The sequence below is a fragment of the Aulostomus chinensis genome, chromosome 22 (genome assembly GCF_037954235.1).
Source record: "Aulostomus chinensis isolate RoL2024-O1b breed Wild chromosome 22, RoL_Achi_v1.0, whole genome shotgun sequence".
In the NCBI taxonomy this organism is placed as follows: Eukaryota; Metazoa; Chordata; class Actinopteri; order Syngnathiformes; family Aulostomidae; genus Aulostomus; species Aulostomus chinensis.
The window spans coordinates 3,090,334-3,113,164 of record NC_141341.1 but is presented as its reverse complement, the minus strand read 5'-3'; the positions used below and the strand labels follow the sequence as shown (position 1 = coordinate 3,113,164).

General features: G+C 50.3%; 2 protein-coding genes across 2 annotated transcripts; one reads left to right on the top strand and one right to left on the bottom strand.

Annotated features, from left to right (window-relative positions):
* Positions 1-2,180: 2,180 nt before the first annotated feature.
* Positions 2,181-4,704, bottom strand: LOC147240366 (transmembrane protein 74). The gene is made up of 2 exons (XM_086193169.1): positions 4,441-4,704; positions 2,181-4,298 (listed from the first exon to the last, which is right to left on the bottom strand). The coding sequence occupies exon 2, from the start codon at positions 4,248-4,250 to the stop codon at positions 3,516-3,518; it is 735 nt and encodes a 244-aa protein (XP_086049295.1). The 5' UTR covers positions 4,251-4,298; positions 4,441-4,704; the 3' UTR covers positions 2,181-3,515.
* A 12,995-nt stretch (positions 4,705-17,699) lies between these two features.
* On the top strand, positions 17,700-22,444 carry trhrb (thyrotropin-releasing hormone receptor b). Its single transcript, XM_086192683.1, has 2 exons — positions 17,700-18,750; positions 20,220-22,444. Exons 1-2 carry the CDS (start codon positions 17,959-17,961, stop codon positions 20,643-20,645), a joined length of 1,218 nt encoding a protein of 405 aa, XP_086048809.1. The 5' UTR covers positions 17,700-17,958; the 3' UTR covers positions 20,646-22,444.
* The last annotated feature ends 387 nt before the right edge of the window (positions 22,445-22,831 follow it).

Genomic DNA, 22,831 nt, shown 5'->3' with positions numbered 1-22,831 from the left:
TTCGTATTTTATTTCTTTTCCGCTGTTGTCGTCGTCGCTGTTGTTTGGGAGCACACAGAATGGAGATGCTACTCAGACATTTTTCAGAATGCAACACGTCGGCTTCAAGTGTCAGAGCTCCATGTCAGGATTGAAGAGCGAGATTCTCTCTCCTCTCTTGTGAAGCTGTTGAAAGAACTCTTTATTGCCGCGGCAATAAGACGGCGAAGATCCCTGCAGACATGCGCCTCAGCTGATGATAAAGCACGGCAGGTTTGTGTTTTTGATTCAGACGACTCACTTTCATGTGTTGCACCCTTGAATATTCCCCCTCTCTGCCGTCTCCGGCGCCAGAACGCAACAAGCTGACAGCTGTTCTCTCAGCCAACAGTCGAGCTGAGAGACCACCGTCAGAGGAGACCCATTCATGCCTGAACTCCTTTTTTTCCTTCCCCGTGAAAACAGGAATGCTAAATGAAGACCGGATCAACTTATAATGCACTCACAGCACGTGGAGGGGTGGGGCAGCTGATTCCAGCTATTTAATTCTACCAACCAGAGTGAACGAAGGTCGTGTGGAGGATATTGTGATCCTGCAGGCCCCGAGAACTTCCAATTACAGAGGCTGCAGCCCGGCGCTCTGCTAGCTGGCGACGCACTGGCTCATTCACGGCATCGTCTGTCACAGGATGCAATCCAATACTCCGCTTCCTCCTCTCAAATCCGATGCAACTTTCCCTTTCTTTGCAGCTGAATTAAGCAGGTGAAGCAGGTCACTGAGGCAGATGTTAAAATACTGTTTTTCTCTGAATCTCCTGGCTGATTCATAGGCCTCCCACGAGCAATTAAGTGACGGCAATTACCAGGAGAGCTCCCCCCAGGGGGGAGCGATTCTCTCTCCCTCTCCCTCTGCTTCTGAACATCTGCACTCAGGACCCCCCTGGCGTATTTGCCATAAACTGGGCTTTCCCCGGCGCTGGCGCTCAACCGCAAAATCTAATTATGCTTCATGTGGTATGACTGTTTCGGCAAACCGGAGCATCACTTCGGCGGGCCGCCGTTGTGCTCGACAGGCAGCTCTGTGGAGCTTGCGTTCTCCTTCAGCTGCAGGAACGGAACAACCTGCCACAGTTCGGACACAGGAACCCAAACAGGGTGTTTTAAATTTTAAGTAAATGCGATCGGCCAAAGTCCCTCCTTCAGAGGATACTCGGCTGACTTGTTCAACTGACCGCAGAACTCTGGAATGGATTTTGCTCCCATTACACCAGGATTGTGCCTGCAAAGGATCATTTAAAGGGGACTCCACTGATTTTACACATCAAAGTCTGTTAGCTTTGCAACTACACGAGTGGTGGTGGTGGTGGTGGGGGGGGGGGGGGGGGGGGTTATAAAGCCTGTGTGGCACCATGGGGGGGCTGCATGAGGTCTGACAAATTCTGCTTAAGTTTCAGTTGAGACGTCACATTTTAGTATTCTCATCATTTGTGGGGGGGGGGGGATAGAAGGAAGCGGGGTCACCAGATCTCTGCTCGTCTCTGTTTGAGGTCCGTGGCTCGAGCTGCTAGCAAACTGCTCCTGACACAGAAAACAACGAAATGAAGACGGCGTTGCTCGCCGTTCTGCTGTCACTGCAGCGTTCTGTCCTCAGTCTGCCGGCCCACGTCGCTGTCTCGCACCAGTCTGTCCTCAGGTACCTGCAGGCTCGTCTGGTACTGTGGATTTGCTTTTGTTGCCCAGCAGTGGTGTTTTTGTGTAGCGCGCACGCTTTCTTTCTTTCTTCCTTTCTTGCACTGCGTCTCCAATTTGCCTCTAATTCTGCAATAACACAGCTTTGTGTTGTTCAGTCCCTGTCAATATAAACATCAATATCTGCATTCTGAAACTCGCAGCGTGCGTTTGTGGTGTGTGTCACTGAGTCCCAATGCTCTGCTTTTATGTTTTCTTTACCACCTTAATTTCAATGACTTTGACATTTTAAATCCTCTATTAGTTTCCACTCAAACGAAGGGAAGTCTTGCGGCTGACTCTGTTCACCGTTCACAGCAACATTAATGGCTGCACACATGTAGAAGAGTGTGTTTTTATCCATCCACTGTCACCACGGCAATGTTAAGACGGGGTCGGGGGGGGGGCACTGACGTGTAGAAAGCATTAGCACACGCGTGTTTTTATTCATGAGGCTTTGCTTCCCGGGTTATATAATTCCACAGAAGTATTCAACAAACTCTTACGCTCTGACATATAACAGGTTAGAGGAAGTCAGAGGCCCTCGATGCTCTTTCAAAGTTTACGGTGTTCTTTAAAAAGTGCTTTATTTAAAGTCTGTGACTGGGTTTTTTGCGATTGTGCAGCCGTATTTCAGAGACCTGAGGGCAGTTAAAATGCAGCTCTAAATAACTCCTCAATGATCCAAACCTCAGTAGAAGACACTCACACCTCCAGTGTACAGACAGAAAAATTACACTCGCACAAAAATCTGTCAGTTTATTTAGAGGCATGCCAGCTTCTTTCTAGGGGGTTAAAAAAAAAAAAAGTCAGAGGAAGGTGTGATGATGATGGGTGGATTACCAACAGGTCTCTGTTTTAAGACTGGATCTTGAACTGAGTAAATACCGTTTAAAGCAACAATTCACGTGATTAAAAAAATGTACTTTAACTTGGTAGTACTCACAACAAGGTGTGTTGACTAACGTAGATGCTTTTTGTGTGTGTGTGTGTGTTCCCGTATCGCTTCTCTTTGGACTCCAGAATGCAGAACGAGCCAGGTATGTCCATTTAGCTTGAAGCTAACGGACGCCGATGGCTCTACTGCCCCAAAACGTTTAAGAACTCAAGCCCCAAGAGGACACAGTATTTGTGAGCGCTTGAAAAGCAAATTACACTTTAAGTATAGCTCCTTTCTGCTGACCACATTTACAGGCCTAGATGTTAAGTTCTTGGTTTGTATTATTTTGAACATTTTGGGTAAATAACACTATTTTTTTCAACCAAACTCCTGTTTACCTCAGTCCCTCGGGGCTTGATCCCTGTAGATTTAGCTTGAAGCTAACGGACACACCCCGAAACGTTTGAAAACTCAACAAATGTGTGGTTGTAGTTAATTGCTTTTGAGTTGTATTGATTATTTTTGCTTTGTTTTTTTTTTTTAGCTCAGATCAAAGCGTTTGTGGATTATTGAGCAAACAGCTGGACGATGTGCTTGAGAGTTTAGAAAAAGGTGTTTGGCTGTTGTTAGCGTTGCCATTAGCTTGAAGCTTAATGTACATGTCTGGCTCTTTCTGCATTCTGGAGTCACAAGCAGTGATGGCAGAGGGAAGGCTTTGTGAGCTGAAGACACAGTATTTGTGAGTACTCGAAAAGCAAAATACACTTTATAAGTGAAGTATCACGTTAACTTAAAAATGTCCCCCAAAAAAACAAAACAGTTCAAAAAGGCTGAAATCAAACAAACAGTGGCTTCGCAGCAGCAAATAAAATGGCATCAAACCCCCACTACATCCTGATTATAGCCCAGCATTGGAAGGATTTTCTAATCAGCTGAGCACCTCTAAATCCTCCTCAGCCGCTGACAAATGCGAGCAGGTTTCCCGAGTCGGGCTGGAGCCAGCTCTCAGGCTGATGGAGCCGTACAACTTCGCGGCGTGTTTGGAATAGGCGAAGGCTTTTCTCTTCATCATCTCCCCCTTCCACATGGAGACCATGAGCAAGGTGGAGAGCAGCACGCCCCCCAGGGTGAGCAGGCACAGCCCCGCTATCACGCACCGGTCCAGATGAGCCCCCACCCTAGCTTTCTCCCTCTCCAGCTGCTCCATCTCCCGTGCGGACACGCTGTCCGGGTCCACACGCACGTCCCTGGGGACCGTGTAGGATATGGCGACCAGTGAGATGCCGGTAACAAGGCAAGTGACAGCGATGATGAAGCCGTAATCCACTGACTTCCCCGAGCCTTCAGAGGACAGGTCGTCCTCGGACAGCAAGTAAAGTTCCGGGATGTCCTCCTCCTCCTCCACCTCCTCCTCCTCCTCGTACAGCTCACTTGACGAGCTGTGACTCAGTCTGCAGGTCCCGATCAGCCGGACATCCTCCTCCTCCTCCTCCTCGTCCTTGCAGGTGAAACACGTCTCCTCTTCGGCTCTCCGGGTCTCTGTCCACGGTACTGAGGCGTCTCCTCCGCCGGGGCAGCTGATCTCCTTGAGAGCATCGAACCCCAGCAGGGAGGCGTTCCTGGGGCCGGGCTGGTCAAAGTACAACAGTTCCACATCAGCCATTTGGACGTGGGCTGGGTTTCCCGGTCAGTCAAGCCCATGCGACCGTGACTGCCACCGGAAAAGAGAACAACGAAAGTACAGAAACTCAGTGAAACGACGGCCAACTTTAATTCACTTGCCTGAAGTCATTGCACAAAACAGAACCGCGTCTCCCCCTCGGCTGCATGTCAAAGTACAACCCAACACAAACCGATTCCCGGGATATTTGCAGGGCTCCTCCACCGCAGCTCCACGCCACCGTCACGCATCCAATCCGGCTAATTGTGGCTCTAATCCAGTCACGGAGCAACAAGACGCGGTTTGCTGAGTTCCTCTCTCCCGGTGTGTGTGGCCGCTCGCACCCCAGCTGCTTCTGCTCCCCGTCCGTACCCTCCAGGGAGACGCTGGGCAGACCCCTCCCACGGACTGAAGCTCCGGCAAGACCGCCTTCCACGCACATGCTCACTAACCAGATGCGAGGCGGGAGGCGACTCCGCTCCGTGGGAGTGGAGACATTCTCCAATCTAGCCACCATCTCCTCCTCCCCGGAGCCTCCACCGGGATTCATGGGGGGGGGGGGGGGGGGGGGGTCGGCTCCATTCATCCTTAACGTGCGTGCTAGACGGGGGCACGGAAACGTGCGGGGCTGAGACAGAATGAACACAAATGCTGTTTGTACATTACATTTTTTTTTCAATCTCCTGATAATGAGCCCTGGTAGAGATGATGACATCACGAGTTCACAAGATAATTAACTCGTCAGCACGAGATAGGCTCAATTTCCTGGAGCTCATGGTGATCAGATAATTTACGCCCAACACATAAAAACTGACAAACTGCTCAGAGGTTGACGAGATAACGATCTTCCAGATAAGAAGCCATAAACAGATCTCCAGATCATGAAGGTAACGAGATGATCGCATCGAAACCTGATGACAAGCATGCGCGATCGTCTCTCTAGATCACGAGCGATCGTCTGTCTAGATCACGAGCGATTGTCTCTCTAGATCAGGAGTGATCGTCTGTCTAGATCACAAGCGATCGTCTCCCTAGATCACGACGATTGTCTCCCTAGATCACGAGCGATTGTCTGTCTTGATCACAAGCGATCGTCTGTCTAGATCATGAGCGATCGTCTCTAGATCACGACCGATCGTCTCTCTCGATCACGACCAGTTGTCTCTCTAGATCACGACCGGTCGTCTCTCTAGATCACAACCAATCGTCTCTCTAGATCACGACTGCTGGAAACAGCTGTCATCCAGGCGAGCGATCGTCTCTCTAGATCACGAGCGATCGTCTCTCTAGATCACGAGCGATCGTCTCTCTCGATCACGAGCGATCGTATCCCTAGATCAGGAGCGATCCTCTCTAGATCAGGAGCGATCGTCTCTCTAGATCACGACGATCGTCTCTCTAGATCACGACGATCTTCTCTCTAGATCACGAGCGATCTTCTCTCTAGATCACGAGCGATCTTCTCTCTAGATCATGACGATCGTCTCTCTAGATCACAAGCGATCTCTCTAGATCACGAGCGATCGTCTCTCTAGATCACGAGCGACCGTCTCTCTAGATCACGAGCGACCGTCTCTCTAGATCACGAGCGACCGTCTCTCTAGATCACGAGCGATCGTCTCTCTCGATCAGGAGCGATCGTCTCTCTAGATCACGTGCGATCGTCTCTCTAGATCACGAGCGATCGTCTCTCTAGATCACGAGCGATCGTCTCTCTAGATCACGAGCGATATCTCCAGCAATATCTCAATATTGCGTGTTGCTTAATGTCTTTAGGTGTGTTCACACCAAACGCGACGCAAATTTTTCGTGCGTTTAGATGATATGAAAAGTCTATGTAGGGAGGCCAATAGACGCAAATTCTTGTGTGTACTAGCCTGGCGGTGCAAATGACACACGCAACACGGATTTCGCATCTACGTGGAAGTTGAAAATATTCAACATGAGTGACAAAGTCATGTGACGTCGTGTCGAGAGAACCTATCAGCGCTGAGATTCTCGTCAATGGTCCTGGCGCCTGTAGTTGGCGTGATATCCTGGCACTGATCCTCGCCAACCGAACTGGGCCCGCATCAGCCTGAAGTACTGCTGGAAACGGCTGTCATCCAGGCGCAGGTCCTGGACAAAGCAGTGAAAGTCACCCAGCTGTGTGCTCCTCTGGATTATGACGTGGCTCCAGATACAGCAGTGTTTGGTTTTCCGCTGTACCTGAGACTTCCACTGCACGCACAAGCCAGCAACGGCATCGTCAGCCGTGGTTGATGATGGAAAGAAATGGCGGAAAGAAATTCTCCTTGTGAGGGGGAAAAAAGTTTGCCCGAATGATGCGAATAAAAACTCAAATTCGCACGAATGTAGCGACACGAAAGTTTGCATCGCGTTTGGTGTGACCACACCTCTACACATAACAAGATGCACAGATCTTGCGCACACGTGCACACACACACACACACACACACACACAAATGAGAAGCTCTTTTTTAAACGCAGCCCATTTACCATCTTTGTCAGGCTGCTGTTGCTTTGCCCCCCCATCAGCTGCTCTCCTGCCCTTCCGGTTTACCGCCTGTTGACCCTCTGAGTTGCGCCAAGCAGGCTGCCTGCTGACATGGCTCGTCCATTCCTTGGTCTCTTATTATTAATGTTATTATTTTGGTTCGTACATTCAGCCAGAAGGAACATGTTGTTGCCGGAGAAGTTGTTAGGCTTCATTAGTGTCGAGCTAAAATATACGTGGCTGGCTTTTTCTGCACTCTGGAGTCACAAAACCGGTGATGCAGGAGGGGATAAAATGACAAAGACAAAGTGGTTTTTTTAAGTACTTGTAAAGCAAAATACACTCTTTGGGTGACGTATCGCTTCAAATTACACAATTTTACCATTTCACTGCTGGTTTAAGCCGACCTGAATAACCGAACCGCCCACAAGCAAAGACCACAACATCGCGAGTCTTCGTGGAACAACGCATGTCTGTGCTCAACGGCACTTCAGCCGAAGAAGAACCCTGATCCCGAAACAGTCTGAATCCTTCTGGGAGCATCACTGACTGTTTATGTCCTGTATTATTGTAACAAATAAGTCCAGAGGGAAGCATTCCCCTTCTAGAAAGTGACATTTTGCCAGTATTCTTGCTGGCTGGCTCATGCAGCCTGACAGGAGGAAGCTCTTCTTTGATATTCAATCAAAACCATGTCAAATCCCTCCTGGTCGCTGCTGAGTGAGAAGCTCACATCTGCAGACTGGCAGGAGCCAGCTGGTGTCGTCATCATCTATGTTCCCGTTTATCTACACCAGAGGTAACGCGCACTGTGCTGTTCAGACTCAGCAGCTTTTTAAAAAATCAAAAAAAAAAACCAACCATGAAAAGGACATAAAAAGAAAGATTTATAAATGGCACATTATGCAGGGAGAGGGATATTCCACTTCCTGAGCTCCTTATAGAAATCCTCCTGGTTGTACTGGTCTGATTTTCTCTGCCGGGCAGAGGAGCAGATGTAGGTTAGAGTTTGCCAGAGGTCACGATTATTAAACACTCCAGTGCTCCGTGTTGGTGCGGGATCAACCACCCCGGCGCTTGTAGGACACGCGTACATCTGCTCGCTGTATCAGTCAGGACCTTTCCAGACGGGGAGGCGAGCTAAAGCTAAAGCAACGCGCTCTGGGCTGCTGTAACATTTCTGACAAAAGGACAAGGAAGGAAGAGATTTCACGGCTTTACAGCACAGACTTAGAGAGCGCAGGGGTCAGCAGCGTGCGGGGGGGGGGGATTTATGACACTTTAAAAATAAATGCACTCTTGCACTTAATTTGACATCTGGCTGCTGGTTCCTTATTTTATTGACTGATGATTCATTCCTGTTATTAAAGTCTCTTTAAGAGCCTTGAAGCTAAAACACAAATACACGCACTTTTTCCTTTCCCGTTTCAAACACGAGGCATGACTCTGCAACTCTCAGACACCAGGGCGTTCGTGTCAAACAGAAGGTCGTTTTGAGGGCTCCATCTTCTGCACAGTAGCGCGTCAGACCTCGACCTTCCACGCGGGAATGCTTGCGGCTGGAAAAGTTCAAACCGAAGTTCGAGCTCCTTGAACAGACCGCGTTAGAAAACCATCGTCGCCGTCCCTGCACGGCGCAGGAGAAGTTCACCATGTCTGAAGCTGTCAGTGAGAATATTCTCCTCCGTCGCCATGACGATGTCAGATTCTTCAAAAGTACTGGATTCATATTTATGAATAAATTACCTTGCAGCTAAAAAGTTGAGAAGTTTTGTTCAAACTTCACCTGTACTTAAAAACAAGACTCCACCTCGCTTTCCTGCCACACTGGCGCTCTAGAGAACCTGCCCCCCCCCCCCCGCATCACTTCTTCATGACTACAGAATGCAGAAAGAACCAGACACGAGAATTTTAGCTCGAAGCTAAAGGCGAATGACAGCTGGTAGCAGCCACACCAAACGAGGAAGAGCAAAACAAGCCGGGGAAAACGCTGGAGCCTGGAGAGCATCGTCGCACCTCCTTCATCCAGATGTTTGCTCAGAGATCCACAAACAGTTAAATGTGACGTCGTCAGGCACACCGGGCCTTCTGGTCCGCCCTCTTCTTATTCAAATGTAGATAAATCACGTTTTCCAGACTTTGCAAATATTATCAGACCAGAAGGATGAGATTTTGATCTTTTTTAGTGTTTGTGGACTCGTGCTTCAACCACGCCTGGAGACACTGGAGGTTTTAGGGTCTGTAGCTCCTTTGTTTTTACGGGTTTGTGGCCGACGTGTTAGGGACGGCTGCTCTCACTCACCATCAGATGATGTGGGCTTGTGACCTCATTGATGCAACTGAGGACCAAAGTTTGGAGCAAATCTACCCGTTTATGTTTAGAACATCAGCAGCTGCTCAGTACACGAGCCATCAGCGGGCGGAGAACACTGGAGACCATGTGAGTTTCCTGTCGCCAGCACTCCGTACGTCACACACTTGGCAGCTCTCTCCAGCCCGGTGATGGAGGTCGCACCACCAGCAGCCTCTGCGTGCACATGCTTCCGCTCCGGGCAATGACATGTGGTCATGCTGATGTGGGCGACAACCGAGGTTGGTTATACAACGGCAGGCCGCTCCGTGAGCCTGCTCTCCTCTGTGCTGGATGCTCAGCCTCTGTTCTGTGTGAGCTGAGTGTTTGTCCCACTCTACTGTGGTGCAGCCAGCGTGTGCAGAAAGTTGAAATACAGGACGAGGAAAAGCGTGATTTTTTAAGCGGCTTATCCTGCAACAGTGTGGGGCAGAAGTAGAAGTGAACTTAGCGAGGAGAGAAGCGCTTCCACAGACATGTCAGAACAGAGATTAGAACTGTGTGTTAGCAAAATTAGACTTTGAGATGCGACAGCGGCAGTTTCAGCGGTGCTGACGAGGCTCAGGAGACGGACAAAACTGGTTACCAGAGGTTTTCTTTACTAGTCCACAAATCCGTCAAGCGACAGACCGAGGTGAGGATCTCGGAACGCCAGGGAATAACGGACTCAAGACAGGAGAGAACGCAGAGACATGGAGGAGAAACACAGGTGACGCGTGTCAGGAGACACGGGACACAGGAGGTGGGAAGGAGCGACAGCAGGGAGGCTGGAATTGCTGCCAATACGACCACACCTACAAGACTCGCCGCCGCCCGCAGCGAAATCTGAAGAAGGTGGCTGGAGGCTCCTGCAGCCGATGGCAGAACGCTCAAGGATCTCCAGCAGGTTCTCCCATTCAAGCACAGAAACTATGAAATCAGCAGTGTATGTACAAGAGTGTAACATTTGTACGAATATGTGAAAAATACTTACACTCAACAACCACGTAACCAACAACAAAACAAACACACAAACTGAGTTTTAATCAGAAATGTGTTGAGTTCCACACCGAGGACAGGAGCACATCAGCATGGCGCTCCCACCGTCATCATCAGCCGCCGCTTCAACAAATCTGCTTTCACCGTTTGTGTTTGTCCACAATTTGAACAAAACGAATGCTGCACACGCTGCATAAAGCAGCTGCTCATACATAAGCATGAACCTGCCCTGTCACAAAAAGTCATGCACACTTGTCTAAACCCCACACACACACACACACACACACACACACACGGCCTGGAGGGGGGGGGCGCTGGCATCAGTCTGCTGTTAAACACGACCCATAACATGGTTCACATGCTAAGCTGCAGCCGCAGGTCGCTGATGAACAACGCCATCGGAAACCTAAAGAGGACAATAAATACATTTGAATAATTCTGCACCGACTGTTGCAAATAAACATTTTCCTTTGGTAAGTTTGAACACTTTTGTTTACAACATTTATCTGATTTGAAGGGATGAGTCACCTCTCAGAGAGTGACATCACTGTTGTGGTTCTGACGGGTGCGTGCATGTGTGTGTGTGTGTGTGTGTGTGTGTGTGTGTGTGTGTTTGTGTAACCTAATCTCCCCGAGCATCAAACAGAAATAGGTAAAGTCATCCATCCAAACACAACTGGAAATGTAACACTGAGAGACGTACCGAGACGCAGGCGCCCGTCAGACTTTCCCCGTGAGACGTTTTTCCTGTAACACCAGCGCTCTGCTGTTTATGATCTGAAGTGATTTGTCGTTTCCTCTGGAGATGCTTCCAACCAGCAGGCCCACTTTATTTATGCCATCCAGCCAAGTGTGGCATGTTCTGCTGACAAGTAACCCTAAGAATAGCTGAGAGGAAGCCAGCAGCAGCGAAAGCAAAGATGCCGGTCCAAGGTCAGAGCAGGACATGAGAACCACGCGTGCTGGACTGACGTGAGTGAGTTAGACGACCTTTCAGCGGGACTGACAGGATGTCTCTGACCGGAGCGCTGCTGGTTTGTGTCCCGCGGCCATTAGCCGGAGCCGCTGTGGATAACAGCTGAGTGGCGTCTTCTCTCTGGATTCCCACTCAGCACAGCTTCGAGTGAGTTTCACGTGAAGTTCAACAAATAATGGGCCATGTGATGTCGAGTTCTCCTGCAACCGATCGTCTGGACGGACGTTTGCTTGTCGACTCTCTTTTCAAAAGTAACTAGAAATGCGGCGTGACAGTGGAAGGCCTCCGTGTGCGTGTCACAGTGACCTTTAACCACTCAAGCGTTTCTTGTTTTTTTTTTCCAGTCTCATTTGTGTCTGAATATCGAGAAATCTCCTGAAGGAGCTCCAAGGATGTTGTGCTCATGGGAGCGGGGCAGATCTCACGTGAGCGGGAGGTGACTGTGACCTCATCCTTCAAGCTTTGATCACCAAAATCTCTCACCCTCCATTCCCAGTGGACCTTTGAGCCAGGACTTCCCCCGAGGTGTTTCAAAGGTATCGCGGGAATCTGGACGCCTACGTCTGTCCGCAAGCCCCCCGCTGCTTTTGTGGAAACCTTGGTGACGGAGTACCGAGAGACGGAGGATTCGAGAGAAAAAAAAGTCGAAATGCAGAAGACAAAAAAAGTCGAACCACTCCGGGGAAGGACGTTTTTCTCCGTTGAGCAATATGAGAAGAAAGATGAAATTATGAGAATAAACTTGACATTTCCAGATCAAAGTCGACCTTTTCAGACGACATCACACAGCACGCAAGACCGTCTCTGACCAACTCATCCACGCAGAGCGCTTTGTCGAGGCAGTCAGACGTGCCATCATCTCAAAAGGTCGGCTTTAATTGTAAAATGTCAAGTTCATTCTCATAATTTTGTCTTTATTTTTTAAATGAACACTGAAAAGGAAACTCGCTCCTCTGGTTTTCGCCCTCGTCCCCGGCTCTGACTCTCTGAACCTCACGTCACGTAACATAACGCGTTATTATATTTCACAGGTGCTGCTACGGTGGAGTCGGACCCGAGGAGCGAATTCTGAGCTCGGCTCCAGCGTCGTGGACGTGCCTGCTCGGACTGAGAGATATTGATCTCCATGGTTCTGATTTTGATCACGTGGCTCCGGCTTTCAACTCCGACTGCTTTGATCATCACGCTCTGACAGAGAGACACATCGCTTGATAGAGAGATGAATAAACCATTCAAACTCCACATTTCAACAACAACAACAGCAGCAGCAGCAGCAAGCGTGAAGTTGGCCGTTAGCCTCTGTTCAATATCAGCACCAGAACTTGAAAGGAAACATCAGCATCCACGGGGCTGAAGCAGGTCTTGATGCTGCGCGGACGCACAGTGATGCAAAACGCCCGTCACGTGACCGGAGTTTGTCACCTGCGCCCATGTTTTCTAGGCCTGGTGAGGTCAAGTCCAGCAGCCGGAGGTTGGTTCGTGATCAGAAACGGTAGCTCAGCTCTCCATGTTGTCACAAATCAAAACAATAAAGCTGAGAAGAGTCAAACACGTTAAAGACGCCTCAGGTCCACCCACACTTACAGTTTGAATCCTCTGACTTTAGTTTACCCCCACCTTTTTTCTTTTTTTTTTATCCTGTCCTGTTCAGCAGCATCAGTGTTCCTGGTGCCTTGTTGTACTGAAGCAGTTTGACTCTGCAAAGGAGGAATCTGATAAACTCCTCCTATCGCCATTTATGCTTCATTCTATTAGGAATGGTGTTGGTTCATTGATGAAGCTGCCGGACTGAGGACAGGAGTGGACAGAGAGAGAGAACAGGGACAGGACAGGGAAGGCAAGAAGGGGGGGGGGGCAAAAACAACAACAACAATAGCTGGCTGTAGCTGATGTGGGGGGGCCAGGACATCACACCCCCAGTCCAGGATAGCAGGCAGGTCAGGACCAGACCACCAGAGCACCCAGAAACCCCCAGAACACAGGTAGCCCCAGGCCACCCCCCCCCCCCCCCCAGGAAACAGCCCAACCCATGCCAGGACCCGTAGGAAAGCATAGGAACAGCAACCCCTACCCGCAGAGAGATGGGGCAGAGAGGTCCCATCGGGCACCCCCCCACAGCATGAGCAGAGCCCAGGGGCATAGGGGCATAGGGCCCCCTGGCCCGAGACCCAACCAGAGCCCCCCAAGAGGTCTGCCAGCGGCGAGGCCGACACCCACCCACACCCCACACCCAGGCGGGGCAACCACAGCCCACTACAACAACCAGGCCCACCGCACCCGTACAGGGCTACCCCCCCCCCCCCAACCCTCGATCCCCATCCCCTGGGGGGGTCCAGCCCCTCAAGGCCTCGTGTCACATGAGATGTGATGTGATGGGACAGAGAGGCGATGAGAGGGGCTGAGGAATGGGCCAGACCTGCTGGGGGCCAACTTCCAGACTGGCCCCGCTGACCACCCCGTCATCACTGCAACCAGCTGACAGGGAGTCTAGCCTCCCTGGTCCAGGGGTCAGATTGGAGCACCAAGGGGCACTGTCCGGAGATCCGGGCAGAGGGTCCACCACCGCGCAGTGCGAGGGCAGGGAGAGCCCAGGCCCCCGGTGCACGGCGGAACTCCCAGCCAGCAGCCCGTGGTCAGGGCCCCCAGTTCGATCAGCATCAAGGAGGTCAGCCCCCATTCCTCAGACGACCCCCAGCATCCTCCCATTGTCCGGGAGTGGCGGCAGTCCAGGGCCCAGCCCGCCCGAGGACGGGCCGAGGTTAGCAAACCCCTCCCAAATGTTGGTGCGACCCCCCGGGGGAGCGGCAGGGTCCCAGGCTAGCAAGTCCCAGGTCCTAACAATCCACCTCTCCCTCCCTCCTGACCCCCCTCCCCCTCCCTCCCTCCTGACCCCCCGACCCTCCCACGTTAAAGACGCCACAGGTCCACCCACACTTACAGTTTGAAGCCTCTGACTTTCGTTTACCTCCTTCTCATCAGAACGTGGGATTTTGGCAGCACAGCGCCACACGCTGGCGGGCGTGGGAGCCTGCAGGCTGCCTCTCCACACAGGTTTGCTCTGAGAAACTGAAGGGAACCACTGGTTTTCTCTCTCCTGCATGGAGACAATAATCACGTTTGAAATGACTGTTTTAGTAAAAGGCAGTCAGTCTTGAAAAAGTCTGCTGGGGACCACTGACCTTTACGTTTGTAGCGTTGCACAAATTAACAAAAAGCACTGTAAGTTTAGACGATATTCGATTTATTTTTCTGATATCCAACGAGCTGGTATCTTAAAACAGATATCCACAGATGTCTAGTCTGAGATGAGGCTGAGACGACGAGAGCCCCGACACGTTTCTCTCTCAGGGCGAACAGACATCTTGGAAATGTTGTTATGGGAACTCAAAATCAGGAGACCAGTCACGTGACCCACCAGGATGTTCACGGCGTGCCACTCGAGTCAAGGCTGAATGCGCATGAGGAACTTCGCCGAACGTTTCAAGGTCTAGTGGCATCTGTGTCACCGCCAGCTCTCACGGGTCTGAGGTCCATTCAGCTTTTCAATTCTCATTTTTAACATCATGAATTGTGAACAGAGACTTTTTTCGTTGTTGTTGTTTGTTTGTTTTTTTGCCTTGAACCAGCTCAGCCTTCTGCTGCTCAGAACAACCAGGCTGGCGTGCTGCTGTAAAACTGTGAGGAAACACAGTTTGTGGGCAGCGGAGACGTAGACGTCTCATAAACAGGAGTAATGTTTTGTGACAGTGGAGGTTATGAACCGAGCCGCTCCGTGTGCTCGCCGTTAACTGATGGAGGTCAGGGTCGCACCACTCAGCGGCTTGTTTACGACTGACCTTGAGTTGGCGCGCACTTGCGTGCGTGCCTGCACGTTTCAGTTGGCTTCAGCTGATTTCCTTTCAAATGACCTGCCACGTCTCAGTAAATCAAGTCGGTGGAGGCTCATTCCACGTTTCAGTGCTGTCATGCTTTTACTGAGTTATTCAGAGCCCAGTGTGCTGTATCGCTGGGTCACTACACTGCTTTTACTACTCACAAACAGTCGATTTATGTGTACTTTGATTTACTAGGTTGTATTCAGTTGAGGCTATGTGGTAAATTGCTGTGCACGTTGTGTAAAAGCAGTATAACGCACAGCAATCGCCACATTTTATGTTTTTTTTTAATCGTTCCCTTCTGCCCATACAGGTACACTGATATATAGCATAGTAGGAGTACACGGTTTGAAGTATCATCTACGTACAGCAGGTAGAAAAATCTTTCCTCCATCGCCACTGCATCATTGTGAAGTATTCCAGCCTGAGTAGAACGAAAGTTCGTTGGTGAGTTGCTGGTTCTGGCTGCTCCACATTGAATGTCCTGTCACCGACGCACAGAACGTTTAATCTGCTAAACGTGGCTCGTTCCCAAGGTTCTGCTGCTCTGACGTTTCATTTGTTTCCAGAACATTCCCTCTGGAGGTAACAGTCTCTAAAAACACTCCAAAACGTTGTTTGATCACTGGTCAAATTTAAAAGTTTCCGAAAAAAATTCCCAGAATGTTGCAGATAAACCGCTTTTATGTTGGTGAACATTTAGTGGGATGAGTTCACGTTCTTTTACATTTTAGACCGAAACATCTTGTCGTCCTTTCAGGCACTATGTTGTTTTTGTGGTGAGGGAGACTGGATAAGATGAAGAGCAGGACATTTAGTGTGACAGCAGCTTAAGTTGTTGGTCAAGTTTGAAATATGAAATATTCCTGTCTCTGTCTTCCCCTGCTGGCCTCCACGCCTCTCAGGATCTTAAAGTCAGCAGGTTTGTCTCCGGCGCGTCTTCCTCTGGTTCCAAACGTGGAGCTGGCAGAGACCCACATCATAAACCATCACTCTCTCCCGAGGGTAAAGATGTTCCTGCAACCCTCCGTGAGAGGTTTATGTCTTCCAGCTTTTAGTTTGACAGCTTTAACGCAGAAATACGCAGGACGAAAAGCGGGGAGGAGTCCCATTATTTAGATTTAGTGTCATCTGACATCTTCACCCACCAACAGGAGGCTTCTCCTTCAGCCCAGAAGTGTCAATGAACACGATTGTCCTTCGGGTGGCAGTAAAGCTCTTCCAGTTGCTTCTCCTGTTTCCTGTCTAGTTTGAATCTGATCAAACCAGGTCACTCATGCAGGACTAGAAAGACTGAACGTGATTCAGAAGGGGGGCAGAGCTGTGTTGAGGTGTCCCTCCTCACTCACACTTATCAGCGTGTAAGAAAAAGCTGCCAGGTGGTGAACTCGTGGCTGTAAACTGGAAAATCGATTCAATTAGAATGAAAAACAAACAAACAAACAAAAAAAACCCTTTTAATCTGAAGCAAATAAAGCAGTGAGATTATTCTACCTCCAGCTCAGAACCAGTCTGATCCAGGTGACAGGACTCATGGATTACGTAACCCTCATGTCATCCTGCTCCACCTGTTGATGGCTGGCAACGAACGACACAGTCACAAGAACAAAAGTGAAGTGTTGGCGTGATGGCCAGCGTTCCCAGCGCAGCTCTAGGAGAGCGAGCACAGTTGGTGTGGAGGAGAGTTTGCCACCCCCACAGTGTTGCTCGGAGAGCTGCAGATCCATCTGAGCTACACGTTTGTGCTTGTTCACGCTGCCGTTACCGGCAGGTGCTGGTCCGCAGGCCTCACCTGGACGCCTCACCTGGACAAAGACCGCTCCTCATGCAGCGTCTGCTCCTGATCCTTCAGCAATCAATCAGCGATCAATCAATCAATCAACTGTACTGATGCAAAGATGACACAAAGAGGATGGAGAGGACATGACCTCTGGATGTCATTGACTATTATTTTGAACGCACAAACATCTCCATGTTGTAACTTTTGTGTCCCTTCACTACAAAGAGCATTGCAGGAACGGGAGGGAAAATATAAGTACCTACTCAAGAACTGTGCCTCAATGTTGAGGTACTTGTACTATACCTGAGTATTTCTATGGTATCTGAACTGATCGGTTACTTGGAGGAGAAAACCTGATGACCTACTCTTTGATCCGAACCAGCTCTGAATACACAAACACCATGTGCAGCGTCTACTTTTCGTAGGAAGTAAACTCAATATCAAGTACTACTTTTACTTAGGCAGAGTTTTACTTCATCCCCCCAAACAGCTGAATAAACTTCAAAAATCTTCATGAACTCCGTTTTTAGGAACTGGACTTGAATTTGAGATTTAAACAAATAAGAGATTGCGATTCTCCAGAGGTTCAATCATGAAAGCTACAACCGCAGAAGTGCGGTTTCCTCTTCAAAGTGAATTTTGAGGGAAAAAAACAAACTCCGAATTAAGAAAAACGACAGAAATGTGAGTGTTTGGTTTGAATTGCATCTCCCAGTGACGCGGTGACAGAGATGCTGAGCTGAGGCGTCTCCGCCCCCCGATGAGCTCCCACTCTCCGACCAGTTTGATGCATCTGAACGAGAGAGAGAGAAACACAAATTGGAGTGTGATGAGGGAGAGGAGCAGCGATGGGTTAATCCCCTCCTGTGCGTAATTACAGCTCGTGCCAAAAGCCGGGCTCAAAAACGCAGAGCGCCATCTGTGCGGGGGACAGTCGATTCTGACGGGGGCAGCGCCACGCATCGCTCTTTACGCGCCACACCGTCGGCGGCGGAGTCCGGGCGGCTCTCCTCCACCTCGCGCGCGAGTCTCGTGCCGCACGTTTGGCTCCCAACTCCTGACGCGCGTTCACACCGATGCACCCGGATTAGAAGTCCCGCGTCTGCCGCGCGTAAAAAGAGTTGGTGAGCGTCTCTCTCTTTCTCCTTCACTCACTCACTCACTCACTCACTCACTCACTCACTCACTCACACACACTCTCATACACACACACACACACATCCTTGAGAGGATATCTCAACTGATTTAAAAAAAAATGGAAAACTTCACGGCGGCTCCAGAGCTCAACCACACCCTCGGGGTCTGGGCGGACTACAGCATCCAGTACAAGGTGATAAGCAGCTTCCTGCTCCTGGTGATCTGCGCCTCGGGGATCGTGGGGAACGTCATGGTCATCCTGGTGGTGCTGACCACCAAACACATGCGCACCCCCACCAACTGCTACCTGGTCAGCTTGGCTGTGGCGGACCTGATGGTGCTGACCGCGGCCGGTCTCCCGACCTTCACGGACAGCATCTTTGGCTCCTGGGTGTTCGGCCACTACGGCTGCCTGTGCATCACCTACTTCCAGTACCTGGGGATCAACGCGTCCTCCTGCTCCATAACGGCCTTCACCATCGAGAGGTACATCGCCATCTGCCACCCCATCAAAGCCCAGTTCCTCTGCACCTTGTCCAGAGCCAAGAAGATCATCTTATTCGTTTGGGCTTTTACGTCCCTCTACTGCGTGATGTGGTTCTACCTGTCCGACATCCAGCAGCAGGTCTACGACAACGTCACCATCGTCACCTGCGGTTACAGAGTCAGCAGGAAGTTCTATCTGCCCATTTACTTTTTTGACTTCGGCGTCTTTTTCGTGGTGCCCCTGCTGCTCTCCGCGGTCCTGTACGGGCTGATCGCCAGGATCCTCTTCCTCAACCCGCTGCCCTCCGACACCAAAGACAAGAAGAAGAAGAAGAAGAACGGAGGCGACAATCACGCGGCCGGCAAGAGCGGCAGCTGCAAAAACTCCCGCCATTCCAGCTCCACCGCCACGTCCCGCAGACAGGTGGGTGCAGGGGCCGCGGGCCCCCGGGGGCTCCGGCATGGCAGGGGTGTTACTGTCATACAGGATGTTTGTGATTTATATCAGTCATACAGCAATCGTTGTTGTTTTAAATGCAGTAAATGACTTTGTTCCCTCATGAATGTTTTGTAAAAAAAAATCCTTTAGAATCCAGTTTACCCGATAAAAAGTTGTTGCATAAAAAAAAGAGCGGGATCTTGTAAAAGACTTCTGACATACAACGGAAGCGTGGAGCCGCTCAGTGAGTCACTAAAAGATCCGTTCCTTCCAGCTCACCGACCTGCGCCACCGTGACGCTCAAACCTGCTTCTGATGGTTTTATAAGTTGTGCTATAGTTTGTATCCAGTTAGCAGTGCTGCATCAATGTGTTGAGCCCCCCTGACCGGGACTCATGTCCCATGAACATTGAATCAACTGTTCCAGGACTTCTTCCTGTCCCTGATACAAAAGCAGGTCATGTCACCTCTGCAGCACTTAGTGAGAACTATTATCATTTTTATTATAATAATTTATTATTATTATAAGGCTGCACGGTGGTGCAGTGGTCCTCACTGTGGCCCCCCAGCAAGAAGGTTGTGGGTGGAGCCCCGGCTGGAGCACGGGGTCTTTCTGGGTGAGTCTCCATGTTCTCCCTGTTCCTGCTGGGTTCTCTCTGGTACTCCAGCTTCCTCCACAGTCCAAAGACATCAAGAGGGACCAGGTTAATCCAGACTCTAAATTGACCGTAGGCGTGGCTGGGAGAGCCAATGGTTGTCTGTCTCTATGTGTTGGCCCTGCCATGGACTGGTGACCTGTCCAGGGGGAAGGCTGCTGGGATAGGCTCCACCCCCACCACCCTGAACAGGAGGAGAGGGAGAAGATGGATGGATGGATGTTAGTAAGAGTGTTTAAAATGGTCACTGTGTGTAGCGACGACGGACCAATCAGACCAGACTTCCCTTGTACTGACATCGTGTGATTGGATGTTACTCAAAAGTGCTAACGTTTAAATTTGCTTTAAAAAAATACTTTGTTTTTCATCTAAGTGATAAAATCGAAGTGAAAGAGTGCAAGTCGATCAGGCCATTAAAGGACAGGTAGCAGGGCCAGTGAACATGACGCTCAGGGCCCCAGGGGCAAATTACATCATAGCCCCCCCCACCCCCAAGCAAATAAACCAGCTAATGTTCAACATGGGGGCCTCCTGCCTGATCTGACTCATCGTCTGAGGGACACACATCAAACTCCTGAGTTTGTGTGTCCTGACAGAGGTGGTTGCCAACAGGAGGCTCGTTATGGCGCCAGGAAGTCTGCAGGTTCCTTCATGGCGCTGAACGCCGCACGTGAGAGTTCACAAGCGGCTGTTTTGGGATTGTTTTGCTGCTGTTAGCAGCTGGTCAGGAGCGCCGCCATCGTTGTGAGCTCACTCATCTTTGCAAACTCTCATGTTTCTCCTTGTGGCTCGCTGCAGGTGACCAAGATGCTGGCGGTGGTGGTGATCCTCTTCGCCGTGCTCTGGATGCCTTACCGAACCCTGGTGGTGGTCAACTCTTTCCTGGAGCCGGCCTACCTGGACAGCTGGTTCCTGCTCTTCTGTCGGATATGCATCTACCTCAACAGCGCCATCAACCCAGTCATCTACAACGCCATGTCTCAGAAGTTCCGCGCCGCTTTTCGCAAGATCTGCCGCTGTGGTCGGAAGGGCCCGGATAAGCCTGCCGCTTACAGCGTGGCGCTGACCTACAGCGCCGCCAAGGATACATCAATCGTAGAGAGCACTGACCACTTCACCACGGAACTGGAGGAGCTCACCGTCACAGATGAACTGCTGTCTGACCGGAAAATTATGTTTTCAGGCTCTTGTGGTTATGAGAAAGTGAATTTCAGCGACTCTTGAGGCTGGAGAGAAACGTGAGAAATGACTCTGAGGTCAGTCGGGGGATGAGAGGGCTTGAAGACACGGCTTCCAGGAGCCCGTTAAGAGGGGACGTTGTCTCCTGAGTGCTTGCTGACCTTTTCGAAGTCAGCCTGTTCGAGCTGGAGATGTCAACACAGATTAAAGCCACTGATGCGCAATCACAGCGTTTGAGCCACCGAGCTAGAAACGGTTCTCATCCGGAATGATCCCGGATGTTGTTAAGTCATAAACATCAACGGAAAAGCGCACGAGCTTTATCTCATGTCGAAGCTGCTGTGTCAACAAATCATGAATGTGACCGCCATCCCCGCCTCTCCATTATGTGACCCGCACAGTCTTGATCTTGAAAACTGCAAGAGAAAATCCTGCGGAGGTAAACTGACATTCAGGACACCGTGACGGACACGAACAGGACCCAACGCCGCTGAGATCGACTCCTCATCCAGAGAGAGTCGCAGGTTCCTTTTGATTCTTTGCAAGGAGGGAAGGAAGCTTTCTGTCCACTGCAGCAAGGAACTCAGGAGTTGTACTTTCATGGCAAACGCTCCCCGTGTGCATCTTTGATGAGTGTGTGCCAGCCCGCCACCTGATGTTGCCAGGGCAGGCGGTCCATTTGAGGGTGAGTCACACCTGAGCCTTCGCTGCCAACGGTTCCTATTCTCATCGTGAAGGACGTGCGTGCGCCGTGTGAGCCCTGCTGGCTGGAGTGAGGTCCTTTTCAGTTTTTGCCACTGCCGACAACGAGACAGACAGGAAATAACAGAACCGCACGTCGAGTCTCAAGAGTAACAAGTGTGATCAAATCAAGTGTGGCTGAAGTTCCCACCTCCAAACATTAATGTTTTCTAAGGGGCAGCTTTTACAGACAACAAAGAACCGCATCATTCTCATTAAAGCAGTCAAATTTGTTGACTCTTTCATGCTGCTTTTAACAAGACGGCACCCAAAATGTGTATTTCACCTTTCAAGCACCGAACCAGAAGCATTGCAGTTTGTTTTGACAGGATTCCTGGGCGCGCGGCTGGATGGGGAAGCGTGGATTACACGACACGCAGCACGTGAGAGTTTGGAAACAGACATTTTTCAACAGCTTTTCTGCTTTTAGTCCCGATTAGCTTCAAGCCAAACTAATGCGGCTGGATGTTTCTGCATTCTGGAGTCAAAGTGAAGCGCCGCAGGAGTTCAAAACCCAACTTCATGAGCTCAAGGGTTTCCCGAACCTCATGAAGTGATTCATTCAAGCAGAATTTGATCTCTTTGGTCTGATAACATTCAGGGGATCCCGAGGAGCCGCGCCATTCAATGATTGCTCCACATTCAAGCTAGCCGAGGGCTAAAATGCGTGCGCCAACTGAATGTAGTTCATGTGCGTGAAAATATGAGGCTCCGTGAAGTGACGTTTACTTTTCCAGCAGCAGCCAATCAGTGTATCTACATTCAGTCATTCCATCTGTGGCTTTTCTCGTTAATGACCAGCGTGGGATTCAAAGAGGCGGTCAATGTAATCCGGCTCCAGTTTAATTTTATCTCGCCAATATCAGCACCACCGTTTCCTGCTCGCCCACACACAGCAGTATCAGAGGTATTTGAGGCTACTGCTGCAGCAACACTGCCAGTGTCTGCAGGTCTGTGTGCACACTGCTGCCGACCGCTTCACGGTGAAACCACAAGTGGCGAGCATGACGGCTTTTGATGTGAAGCACTTCCAGACAGCGCAGTGGTTTTGTCACTGAGGTCAACGCTACGCGCAATCATCCATTCAAGTTGGCGAAGTTAAGATGTGGTGATTTTGGCTGTGACTTCTGAGGAAAGTAAAACCACATTGGTGTTGTGAGAAAACTCGTAATGTGCTGTGATTAGTGGAGGGGGGGGGGGGGCGGACAACCATGCTTGCGGTAGTTAGCCATTAGCGCTCAGCCTGGCGGGATGAACAGACATCATGTAGGACGTTCATCCATCCGACTGGACCCAAGTGATCCACCGGGGGGGGGGGGGGGCGGGGGGGCCATGAGGGGCTCCAGTATTTATAACAACTCAGCCTTTATCAGTGACAGAGCTCCAGTCCCTCAGAGTCAAAGCCCTTCGTCTGGGCCGCCTCACGAGCCGTGGCGCTGTTACTGATGTTAATTAAGGCTTCACCCTTTGTAAAACCCTAACCGTGGGAC